Below are 13,404 nucleotides of genomic sequence, written 5' to 3' on the forward strand. Positions count from 1 at the left end.
GAGCACTTTCTAGTGCTTAATACTAATCCAAAAGCTAAAATGAAAGTTTTACATTTTCTAACAAATATAGACTTTTAAATTACTTATAATTATACAAACAGAGCAGAAAATTCTACTTCCTCAATATAACACCACTGCATAGTTTTAGAATGAAAATTAAGTCTCAGAATTTTTGACAAAAATTTCTTGAAAGGATATACTCATCCAATATTTTATTTCCAGAGTTAGCACATACATGTTAACTAATACTTTCAGATTGAAGAAACACATTCCAATAACCACCAATTCACACATAACCTCACACACTGCTGCCAGGAATTTTTGTAGCTTGGATGTGAGATAAAACAACAGAACTAAGATTTTTTTCTTTGATTTGGAGACAAGCAAAGGCAGGAAATCATTTAACCTGTGACACAAATTCAGTTGCTAAGTTACTAGGAAAAAAACTCATGAAGCTTAAGCTTCATTCATTAAGCAATGATTTTCCTACCCTGTCAGGGACATTTGATTCAGTTTTTAAAATGATGTTATCTAAACAACAAGGTCCTATTGTATAGCACAGGGGTCTATATTCAATATGCTGTGATAAACCATAATGGAAAAGAATATAAAAAAAGAATATCTATATGTGTATAACAGAGTCACTTTGCTGTACAGCAGAGATTGGCACATTGTGCCAATTAATAATAATAAATACTTCAATTTAAAAAGTAAATTAATTAAATAAAAATAAAAAAATAAAAATGATCTTCTCTAGTCACCTTCCCTCACCAGAGCTATAAAGCGCTATTGCATAGCCCCCACTGCAACTCCTGGACCATGGGATTTTCTAACATGCGTCTGACAACTGTCAACCAACATTCACTTCTGTTAAGTGCAAAAGGCACCTGTGGGCATTCCAATTAAACACGAAAGGAATTTTTTGTTTTGTTTTACTTTGTTTTTCCTGTTCCCCCTGGCCCTAAAGCAACTGAATGAACCATGAAAGATATAAACCAAGCCAATGAATATCTTTTTTTCCCTCTTTCCAGGCCAAATCTAGCTTTTAAAATTGTAGTTAAAACAAGAGCAAAAAACAGTAGGCCCCACACAACCAAAAGAGGGAATATCAAAACAAAACTAACATTCTTTCAACAGAGCCAAGGCTAAGTTCTACAAATGAAATATTACCATTTCCCCTATCCTGGTTCCTAAGGTACATTGAGGTGGTTTAGAAGTCATGTTTCAGACCACTCTAAACATCTCAAAGTGCGCCAGGTCATTTAAAAACTCCCCTGGAGGCAAAGCAGCCCTCTTTTAGTAAGGAGAAATAATAGAGAAACTTCCCCAATACTGAGACTGAAATAACCAAGACCTTCAAGGCCTCCAAAGGTCTCCTGCATAGAAAACAGCTCCTCTCTGGGAATTTATAAATTCTTACAACCCAATTACATTTTTTAGAGGCCGAAAATATTCTTTTCTAAAAATATGCATTCGAACAGAGGTACTATGAGCCTTCCAGAAAGTACACAAAAAGTTAGGTCCATCTGTACGCACTTTTCTCTACTTCTTGTCTGACCATTTCCTCTAATAACCCATGAGTAGTCTTGATTTATTTTACTTCTTTGAAACAGGGGATGTCACTTTATTTGCTGAGCTCTCTAACCAATGATTACCTTCAAGCATTCACCTAGGTATTATTCTCTTTTAATCCTGTTGCCTCTAAAACTTGTCAACTGGGACTTCCCTGGTGGCACAGTGGTTAAGAATCCTCCTGCCAACGCAGGGGACATGGGTTCAAGCCCTGGTCTGGGAAGATCCCACATGCCATGAAGCAACTAAGCCCATGTGCCACAACTATTGAGCCTGTGCTCTAGAGACCACAAGCCACAACTACTGAGCCCACATGCTGCAACTATTGAAGCCCACATGTCTAGAGCCCGTGGTCTGCAACAAGAGAAGCCACCGCAGTGAGAAGCCACCGCAGTGAGAAGCCAACACACCACAACAAAGAGTAGCTTCCGCTTGCCACAAATAGAGAAAGCCCACACGCAACAACAAAAACTCAATGCAGGGGCTTCCTAGGTGGCTCAGTGGTTGAGAATCCGCCTGCCAATGCAGGGGACACGGGTTCGATCCCTCCTCCAGGAAGATCCCATATGCCGCAGAGCAACTAAGCCCGTGCGCCACAACTATTGAGCCTGTGCTCTAGAGCCCATGAGCCACAACTATTGAGCCCATGTGCTGCAACTACTGAAGCCCATGCACCTAGAGCCCGTGCTCCGCAACAAGAGAAGCCATGGCAGTGAGGAGCCCACGCACCACAATGAAGAGTAGCCCCCGCTTGCCGCAACTAAAGAAAGCCCGCGCAGCAAAAAAGACCCAACAAAGCCAATTAATTAATTAATTTTAAAAAAAGACTCAATGCAGACATCAATCAATCTTAAAAAAAAAGTTGTCAATCAATTTTCAAGAAGGCCTATTTTTTAAATTTGAGATATAATTCACATACCATAAAACGTACCATTTTTAAAGTGTACAATTCAGTAGTATATTCACAAAGTAGTGTAACCATTACCACTACATAGTTCCTAAGAGGCTTATATTTAAATTAGTCAGAAGACCTAAGTGATAACCTACGTAAGAAACACAGAAGCAGGGGAAAATTGCTTTACTTTACATTCTAGGGTAGAAAATATAAGCTAGAAAGGGTGAACACAAATCAGATGTTCTGCAAGGGGAAAGTTAAAGGAAGAAGCCAATGTATTTTAAATCCTGTAAACAGTTTTTATGGATGGCCTCTATCTGTTGCCCATTGAAGGTAACTGTATGAATGACTTTTCCTCCCTGTACTGAAGCTGGGAGTCAAGCAGGCTCCTGCACTATACATGCTGATTAATGATTTTCTTTTTGCTACTCCATCAGAGGAAACTCTTCAGTGAATTCTTCTAACCACCAAAAGGCACAGGAAGCCCCATACAGCCTTATACAACCTAAGACTCAGGGACTTCCCTGGTGGCCCAGTGGCTAAGACTCTGCGCTCCCAATGCAGGAAGCCTGGGTTCAATCCCTGGTCAAGGAACTATATCCCACATGCCAAACTAAGAGTTTGCTTGCCACAACTAAAGATCCCATGTGCCGCAACTAAGACCCCAACACAGCCAAATAAATAAATAAATATTAAAAAAAAAAAAAAAAGACTCAGCCAAAGCCACCTAAGCATTTGACAAAAAAGACAAGTGAGGACTATAGAAGCCAGGAGCAATTCTACCTAAAGAAGAGTGAGGAACTCAGAAAGGCAGTGAACTGACAGAGGGCTATAAACAGAGTTCAAACACCTTCCGCATTTCAGAGATGCAACCTCCATCTTAACCAAATAGTTCTGGGGAAGAGAATATAATCTGCCAATTAAGGTATCTGCTCATCACTGTCATGTTATAGACTCAGAAGAACTATCTGTTCTACCTCCAGATGTTACATGTGGTTTAGGTAGAGACATCCAATGCTACATAGTCTACCAACCAAAATATGCCAAGCTGATAGTCCTTGCTTCTGAATAAAGTGATGCCTTGGGCTGTGAAGGATGTCCCATTCTGAGATCCAGAATAAGACTCTACACCCAAAAGCCCCAAGGAAAAGTAGCATGGAGGGAGCACAGTAAAAGTGAATAAAAATATTAAAACTTCCCTACCAGGGCTGCAAACTACCACTAACCATCCTTACTAACTTAAGGGGTTTCAACAAGGATGCTTAAATTGAAGAATAAGCCATCTCCCAGAATAGAAAATGGTTTCATCTTAAGTGTTAGGAAAGTTAACTACCCCAAAGAAGAAGATTAAGTAAACCCAGAAACTCTAAAGTCTTGCTTTCCAAAACAGTACTGGGATTCTACCTTAAAAGTCAGCAACAAACCCTCAACAGTGCCCAGCCCTGACCAAGCCCTGAAAACATACTTATATCCTCTTAGGCTACCCCTCCCCTCACTAGTTGACAGAACTAAACTCAAACTTCCCTTAGACACTAAACCTTAGTGCCTTATTGCTCCTATAAAGGGACCTCAGGCTATCATTCCCAATAGTCCAGTGAGCTCCTACTCTGTAGTAAGCACCACACCACCTAATGAGGTTCAGAATACATCATCAGAGACAACTCGCTCATGTCTCTGCTCAAGGTACTTAGCCAAGTTGTCCACTTCCAGAGTCTACACCAAGGTAATCCCTCAGGAGAGATAATCTCTTAGAGTGAGAGTAAGGGTCACAAAACATCCATATTCTCTCTTTTTTTCCCAAAACAAATTTATTTATTTATTTATTTATTGGCTGCATTGGGTTTTCATTGCTGCAAGTGTACTTTCTCTAGTTGTGGCAAGCGGGGGCTACTCTTCCTTGTGGCGGGCTTCTCATTGCAGTGGCTTCTCTTGTGGAGCAGGGGCTCTAGGCGCATGGGCTTCAGTAGTTGTGGACTGCTGGCTCAGTAGTTGTGGCTCACAGGCTCTAGAGCACAGGCTCAGTAGGGGCTCAGTTGTTCCATGGCCTGTGGGATCTTCCCAGACTGGGACTGGAACCCGTGTCCCTGTGTTGCCAGGCGAATTCTTAACCACTGCGCCACCAGGGAAGTCCATAAAACATTCATATTACCTAACAGGACATTCTACTCAAAGTCTTTGGGGTGGGAAATGTTAAAAATGAAATAAACAAGACCAATCCCCAGGTAACGCCAAAGATGACTAAAATTAACCCTATTCCAGCACCTCTTCCCAGTTCACCTGATCCCTCTAGCACCGCATTACAGGATTCTTCTCCAGGTGTATTGTTCTCCATTCAGCCATAGGGTCCATCCAGTGCCTCCATAAGACCCACCCAGCCCTAAAAAGTGCCTCTTGGCTTCCCAGACATTCTTATTTTTAAAGCTCAGCCACCTTTCCTTACAGCTCATCTGTGTAAACACCCTCCCCGAATGCGGTACCAAACCCAGTAAGTCTCCTGGTTGAAAACACCTTCTGTAGTTTTAGAGATGTGACAAGTTAAGTGTGATATTTTCTGACCGGTCAATTTTCACATATGAACGAAAAATTTTACTTCTCTATTCTGTAAGTGCAAAAAAAAAAGTGCAAAGATGTGTCTGCATTTTCCAACTATAATTTATTTTTTCTAAATAATGTTGAGCTACTCCATTTGGAATACCATAAACTATGCATGTTTTGTATCATCAGTGTCAATCCATTTCACAATGGATTGATTTCTGCCCCTAAACTGAAAGACCCTCTCAGTGTTTTTTCTTCTTTTCTTAAGGAAGGCACTTCTGTTTTATCAACACGGAGGTAAAAACTCAAACCATTTCAACTGTGAAAACTGAAAGGATATGAGCCTGTTCCCTTAATACAGAGAGCCCCTGATACTTTCAATATACCCAAAATGCTAGGGTTTGAGATCAAGAGACTTGGTCACTGCAAATGCTTACTTCCTAAGAAGAAATTTCCTTCACAGGGCCACAAAAACTGTGTCCACTCACTATATGAACACTGACAGAATCAAAGCAAGATATTGCTTCTTCCTACTAACACCACCCTATTAGTCTTCTAACTTTTTGACACTAATGAAGCAGTACTAAAATAATTCTGTAGCACTTCAGTTTACTATAAGAGAGTTACTGTCTATGCCTGAGACTTATTAGGAAATATAATCCACAAACTATATTGTTTTTGCTTAAATGATACAAATTCCTTTGGAAAAAACATCACAGCAAGCTTTATACTATACAGTATTCAAGTTCATCTAAAAATCAACAGCAATTCTGTTTGCATTCAAATATCAGAGAAATACTGTGAGAATGAGAACATCTGCAACCATTCCAAGATCTCTGGAAGAAGTACGCTACAACTAAGAACATAAAATTACATCAACACCACTCCAGTCCCTGCCCCAGCTCTGTACAGTAGAACTGATATCAGGTAGGTAAGGCCCTGCCACGGGCTCCTAAGGTACATATTCATTAGCCTTTTCTACTTACAGAAGGTCCACTTGCTTACTGTCTATTTTAAACTGTGCAAACAAGTTCCAGAATAAAGACTGTAAACAAATAGTCAATCTAATGCAATCGTTCTCACAATTCAGGGTGCATCAAAAATCACATGGAGGGCTTGTTAAAGCAGAGGCTGGTAGGCCCCACCTCCAGAGGTCCTAATCCAGAATGTCTAGAAGAGAATCTGAAAATTTGGATTTCTAACAAGTTCTGAGGTAGTACTGACACTGCTGGGCCAGGACCCACTTTGAGAACCACTGCTCTATAGTTTCTTGACAGAAAGTGTTCATTGTAATCTTTATCTTGCAAGATTTCTGCTGACTGTTTAAAAATAAGATACATCAGGACTTCCCTGATGGTGCAATATTTAAGAATCCACCTGCCAATGCATGGGACACAGATTTGATCCCAGGTCTGGAAAGATCCCACATGCTGCAGAGCTACTAAGCCCGTGCGCCACAACTACTGAAGCCCACACGCTTAGAACCCATGCTCCAGAACAAGAGAAGCCACCGCAATGAGAAGCCCGCACACTGCAACAAAGAGTAGCCCCCACTTGCTGCAACTTGTGCAGCAACAAAGACCCAACGCAGCCAAAAATAAAGTTAAAAAAAAAAAGATACATCAGATTTATGTCAGTTTTTCACATCTTTATTGGAAATAATTTCCAAGTCACAAAAAAAGTTGCAAGAACAGTACAAAGAACACACTTACATGCCCGTTAAAGAGTTTCATCTATTGATACATTTTGTCATATCCACTCTCTTCCTTTCTCCATATTCATCAAATATTTTTTCTAAACCACAAGAGAGAAAACTGCATACATCATGGTCCTTTACTTCTAAAAACTTCAGTGTTTATTTCCTAAGAATAAGGATGTTCTCTTACATTACCACAGTAGTTACCAACTTCAGTGAATTTAACATTGATACACCATGGCCACAATCAATATATAAAAACAGTTCCATTATGGCCCATTCCCTCATGCTTCCATTTTACAATCAAATCCGCCTCCAATACCTTGGCAACCACTATTTTCTATTACTATAATTTTGCTTTTTCCAGAATGTCATATAAATAGGATCACACAATATGTAGTTTCTAAATTATGATCAAATACAGAGAACATAAAAGGCACCATTTTAAAGTGTACAATTCAGTGACGTTAAGTACATTCACCGTATTATGCAACCATCACCACTATTTAGTTCCAGAAGAACATTTTTATCACCCCAAAAGGAAACCCCATACCCATTAAGGAGTCACTCCCCATTTCCCTCCTCCCACCCTTGACAACCACCAAACTATCCAATCCACTTTCTGTCTCTATGGATATGCCTATTCTGGATATTTCATACAAATGGAATCAGACAGTATGTGGTCTTTTGTGCCTGGCTTCTTTCACAGAGCATAACGTTTTCAATGTTTATTCAAGTTGTAGCATGCATCAGTACTTTATTTCTTTTTACAGCAGTATGTAGCCTTTTGAGTCTAGTTTCTTTCACTTAGCAAAATGTCTTTGAGGTTCATCCATGTTGTTATGCACACAGTTTCATCATTTTTGCTGCTGAGTAGTATTCCATTGTATGTACACACCAGAGTTTGTTTGCCCAGTCACCAAAAGACATTTCATTCCTGATACTTTCCCCAGGAATATAATCATGTAAGTCAAGGTACTTTACAACTAATAGGGTCGTTATATATTTGCACACGGCAATAGAAAAACTCAAATGTACACAATATGTGTAGGTTCACAATCCCTTATCTGCAATTCCAAAATCCAAATATCCCCTCAATATCAAGTTTTTAAGTAAATTTTCAGTGGTCATTTGGAGACAAATCTTGACCTATACTACACTTAGTCTCTTTATAGTCTTTTTCAGTCTTTCATCTTGCTGTGAAAGTATTATGTCTGATACACAGCCCACTGGGAGAAATAATTCACATATGAACTATGTATCACATTACCTTTCTATAACCAGAAAAATTCATAAATTCATCTGATCCCACAGATTTTGGATAGAAGTTGTGGCCCTGATATTACACAGCTCTAAATGAGGCAAAAATTAAACTGATAATTACTAGAATCAGTGAAGAGGCATTAATCTTTTCTCTGTTACAGACTAGCTCCCAATACATCAACTAAAAGGATGAACTCTACCCCACAATTCCCCTCTTATGATCAACATCCATCCTACATGGTCTTTGCAGGTTATCCTAGCCTAAAAAATTGACAGCCATTTAAAAAAGACACCATTTCTACTGAAATTTACGCAAAATCTTTGAACAAGTAAATGTTAAAGTTTTTAGAACATCTGATTGTTTCAAGATATGTTCTTCAGCAGATACATAAGACTGCACTGCTGTGAAACCTAAACTACCCTTTAATGCACCTCACCTGAAAGGAGACCACAGCTGCTCTCTGTATACATTACTCCATATACACCACATTATTCATTCCATGCATGCTGGGAACCCATCAAGGCCAGGAAGAGTGTCAAGAACTAGGGAAACAGGAGGGAACAAGACAGACAAGGCTCCTCCTGTCATGGAGCTAACTCTCTAGTGAGAGGAACAGGACACACAAAACCACTAAGAAAAATATCAAAGTGATAAATCCTATGATGACAAACCAAGATACGATAAAAAATGACTGAGGTGTGCTGGATGGTGAGGCAAGGCCTCCGAGAGTTGAAACTGAAGCTAAGAACTAAACCCCAAAAGATAAGTGAGGATCAGAGGGAAGAGCAGTGCAAAGGCCCTGACAGAGAAAGGAGTCTGTATTGGTCAAGGACTAGAGAAAGGCTCAGTGTGGTCTAGAGCATAATAAGAAAGGTAGAGAGCAGTATGGGATGAGGTCAGACAAACAGCCAAGGGCAAGCTCATGCAGCACTGTGTAAGTCAGAACAAGAAGTTGGGAATTTTTTCCAATTGAGATGGAAAGGTATTAAAGGGTTTTAGGCAGGGGAGTAACATGATCTGACTGATAATTTCAAAAGTTCATTCTACTTGCCACACAGTGAAGTAATATGGATAACATGGGCCTGGTAATCCAATCCTTTCATTTTAAAAGGTATATACACATACAAGTATGTGTGTATGTATGTATGTGTGTGTATATATATATATATGTGCATATATGTACGTGCATACATACTTTTTATTACACTATCACTTCATATATTTAAATGTCAAGAAAAGGTTGCATTTCCTGAAAGCTGATTTTTTTTAACCGCTGTCCTGAATTACGATTTTAACAGCTACCACAGCCAGCAAATTTAAGAACTTCCTCTGTGAACCCCGTACATTAATGTAGGTTTTACTTTGCTAATAAATCTGACAATACACATAGAAAGTCAATGAGTACTAAAGAAATGAAGAATTAAAATTGCTGCTATTTAAACACCTCTTTTTCCTAAAAATGCCAATACTTAATGAAAGCACAGTTCATGAAACAAGATCCAAAGCTGAAATTATTGCCCTGTTAGTCAAAAAGCAACTGTAGCCTATAAATTGTATTTTTAATTCCCCAAATTAAATCAAGAAAGTCTGTATGAGACACATGTGCCCCCTCCCCCCAAAAAACTGGTGTATGAGAACATAACTACTCTTAGTCATGTTTCCACAAATTTAGAGTTGACACATTTAAACAAAGAAATAATTAGCTTTCTGAGAAATAATGCTTCTGAGTTTGTTGTCAAATTATAGAAAAAAAACTTCTGTACTTAACACAAACACCAGATTATTTCAAGCACAAAAATTTATTTTTGTGGATAGTTTTCCTCCATAGAACCAATTGGAAGAAGCTATCAAGTTAATGCAAAAATTTTATTCCATGGTAAACTGTTTAAAATAAACTATATACTCAAAAATATGGCTTACTCTTACTTGGGGAGTTCTTTAACATGAATTACTGAAATTCTAAGTTTTGTGAAAAGACCACTGTTCTACTTCTTCAATTTACAATCCTGCAAAGTAGATCTCTTAAAAATTACCTTTATTTTTAAACCATTTCATATTGTGTAGTCCTAAAAATATTGGTCCAATACCTTGAGTGCTTGGCATCTCACTTTTGACTACTTTTTCTGTAATAAGATTTGAAGAAACTGACCAAACTTGGTACTCTAAAATATTAGGAGGATATTCTGAAAATCTAATCTGCAGTTCAGACCACAGAACAGAGGTCAAAAAGAAAGCTCTTCTGGATCTATTCATGGGTTTCAACAAAATTGCTGTTGCAGGAGTCTGTTCTCAGAACAAGACTAGAGTTTCAAGAAACCACTAATTTCTACAATTTCTCTGAAAGTTGAAAATGCCATGCTGAAGCAATGAAATGTAAAATTTTACATATAGTAAGATAATTAAAATCTTACCAGGCTCAAATGTAAACATTCAACCACCATGAAGAACATAAGCAGCAAGTTTAATGATTTAATTACATAAAATATATTTGGGGACAAATGCTACAACACTCACTTTATACCTCATAGGCACTCATAAGAACTGGAACATGCATCCTCATCACCCATGTGTGGACAAACATCCACAAAGAACCATAGCTAAGACTAAAGCTGGCTGTTACTTGAAGACATCAACAGGAGGCTTCTGGAAGTCTTAACTATAGTTTCTTTAAAAAAATTTTGAGTAGCACAAGATGCAGAGATCTGACAAAGATTCTTCCTAACCCAAGGCTGCATGCAAGTCATCAAACTCACCTGTGTTATACTCCTTCAACTGCAAGTCCTTTACAGGCATGCCATCAGGAGTCCGAAAGGCCTTAAGAATCTGTAAGAATATGGTATGTATGCTAATGATAGACATCATAATCAAATACTGAATATTATATTTCCCCTAGTGGTTTTTATTCTACATAATTTAAAACTATGATTACTTTACAAAGGCAAAATTAAGCCACGCACACTCCAGGCATTCAAAAACCGCTGAATGAGTAGAACATAATTATTCAAAAATTCTCAAGTACATAAAAAAAGCAGAAGAGCACAACCTCAAGAGCTCAAGCTCTGAAATCAGACTGCCTGTATTCCAAGCCTCTCCTGCTCATGTGCTGTGTAACCTTTCAGAGCCCAGATTCTCATCTTTTAAACATAAGATGATACACTGAGCTCTTTCCAGTCCAGGACCATGGCACCTGAATTCCCTCAGCCTGGTCAGTTTTTTCCCCCATTTTCAAACAGACTGTTCTCTCACTTGCATTCAGGCCTGGGCTCAAATGTCACTTCCTCAGCGATGTCTTCCCTAACCACCCAATCTAAAACAGCTTACACCCCAGTGATGCTTTAAACCCTCACTTTAGTTTTCTTCAGAGCATTTACCACTGCTTGAAACTTTTTTTGTTTATTATTTATTATCCATGGAAGCAGTGACTTTATAATGTTCACTGCTGTATCACTCAGTGCCTAGAACACTGCCTGGCATACAATAGTGCTTAATATTTGGAATGAATGAAAAAAGAGTATGGGTTGCATAGGATGTTGTGATAATTAAATGAACTAATGCTTGTAAGCATTACACAATGCCTAACACAGAGTAAAGCACTATTTGCTCTGGTTGTTGTATATTCTGACCAAATTATTCCTTAAGGTCATCCATAATTTAGTCACCTGGTCCTTTAACACTGAGGTGTTAGGCAGCTCCCAGTTTTAACTATTGTCAATAAACTGCACCTTTATGTGTGCACTCCAACTCTCCCTCTTGGATTATCCCCTAAAGGATGATTATCAGGTCTAAGGACAGCAATCATTTGTCATAATTTTTTTTTTTTTAACAAACCTCACCTCAGTGAGTACGTGTGTAACTGGTGAAATATGAATGAGCTCTATGGATTATACCAAAGCCAATTTCCTGTTTTAGCTACTGTACTATAACATCCTGTAACACAAGATGTTAACATTGGGGGACGGGTGGGGGAAGGCTGGGTGAAGGATAACCAAGATTTCCCTGAATAAAGAAAAAAAAGAGCCTTACCTCTTCTTTTGTGGTATTTTCAGGTACCCCACTTAATCGAATAAGCTTGCTTGGTTTCTCCTCACTTGGGCCAGTCCTATAATCTTGATCCTTGAATTCAGAATAAAAAATTATTTCAGAAACAAATACATGTTAATGCGTAAAATGAAACAACATGAAATACAGGTAACAGGATCAAAAAGCAAAATGACGTGCATCGTACGAAGAAATGAAAAACTATACTTGTCTCTAATTTTCTGAGTTCCAAAATTTGATTTCTTTTTGTGTGTGTGTGGGATCTTAGCTCCCCCACCAGGGATTGAGCCCAAGCCCTGGCAGTGACAGCGCCAAGTCCTAACCCCTGAAATGCCAGGGAATTCCCCTAAAATTTGATTTCAAAGCATTAGAATATAAGTGTGCTAAGATCCATGCTCACTTAAATCAAACTAGATTCTCAAAACCAGAATTTTCTTTTCCTGAATGAGAAAATAGCAAATAAATAAAACCAGATGTCATTTATCAAAGATGTGATCTATAAACAAATTCCAGAACAAAGTCAAAAGGTGTCATCTGACAATATAACTTAACAGTACAATTCAGAGAAATCTGTATGTTCCGTATTCACAGAAGTCTCAGCTCTAACTGATTCTCCTTCATTTCAACAGCTATAAAAAGGGCTTAACTTTTGGGAGTGAAGTCTCCTATAACTACATGACCACACCTCCCAGTTACATCTACTGTCCTAGCATAATTACAAATAGTGTCCTCTTTTACTCTTGAAAGTGTCCTGGGACTCCCCTGGTGGCGCAGTGGTTAAGACTCCACCTGCCAACACAGGGGACACAGGTTCGAGCCCTGGTCTGGGACGATCCCACATGCTGCAGAGCAACTAAGCCCATGTGCCACAACTATTGAGCCTGTGCTCTAAAGCCTTTGAGCCACAACTATTGAGCCTACGTGCCACAACTACTGAAGCCTGCGCACCTAGAGCCAGAGCTCCGCAACATGAGAAGCCTGAGAAGCCCACGCTCTGCAACAAAGAGTAGCCCCCACTCGCCACAACTAGAGAAAGCCTGTGCGCAGCAATAAAGACCCAATGCAGCCAAAAAATTAATTAAAAAAAAAAAAGTGTCCTGACTTGAACAATAAATTACACAGTCATCCAGCTCTAACATTCTCAAAATCCATTATTTGGTTAGCATGTCTTAGAATTACTGTCCAAAATAACAGAAACTTCAATAGAAATGGGTAATACCTATTTTAAAAGATAATATTTCCAATATCCAACTGCAAACATAATTCTCCTCGCTTAGATTATATACACATTAGATTATATACTATACACACAGAAATTCAACATTTAAGTTAATTCAGTTAGCTTCAAGAGAATACTTCAACATTAACATCACCTCCTCATAACTGGGTATTCTCTATCTCTAT

General features: G+C 38.7%; 1 protein-coding gene across 3 annotated transcripts in view; it reads right to left on the reverse strand.

Annotated features, from left to right (window-relative positions):
* Window positions 1–13,404, reverse strand: part of RBM6 (RNA binding motif protein 6) — a 106,230-nt gene that overhangs the window by 71,870 nt on the left and 20,956 nt on the right. For 2 of the 3 annotated variants that reach the window (XM_057704682.1, XM_057704681.1), the window contains 2 exons: window positions 11,986–12,075; window positions 10,716–10,785 (listed from right to left, as the gene is read on the reverse strand). In XM_057704682.1, the coding sequence (XP_057560665.1) occupies window positions 10,716–10,785; window positions 11,986–12,075 (160 nt within the window). Of the gene's footprint in view, window positions 1–10,715; window positions 10,786–11,985; window positions 12,076–13,404 lie in introns of those variants that run through there. The other variant, XM_057704683.1, reaches the window with a different exon arrangement.

The sequence above is a fragment of the Hippopotamus amphibius genome, chromosome 13 (genome assembly GCF_030028045.1).
Source record: "Hippopotamus amphibius kiboko isolate mHipAmp2 chromosome 13, mHipAmp2.hap2, whole genome shotgun sequence".
NCBI classification, from domain to species: Eukaryota; Metazoa; Chordata; class Mammalia; order Artiodactyla; family Hippopotamidae; genus Hippopotamus; species Hippopotamus amphibius.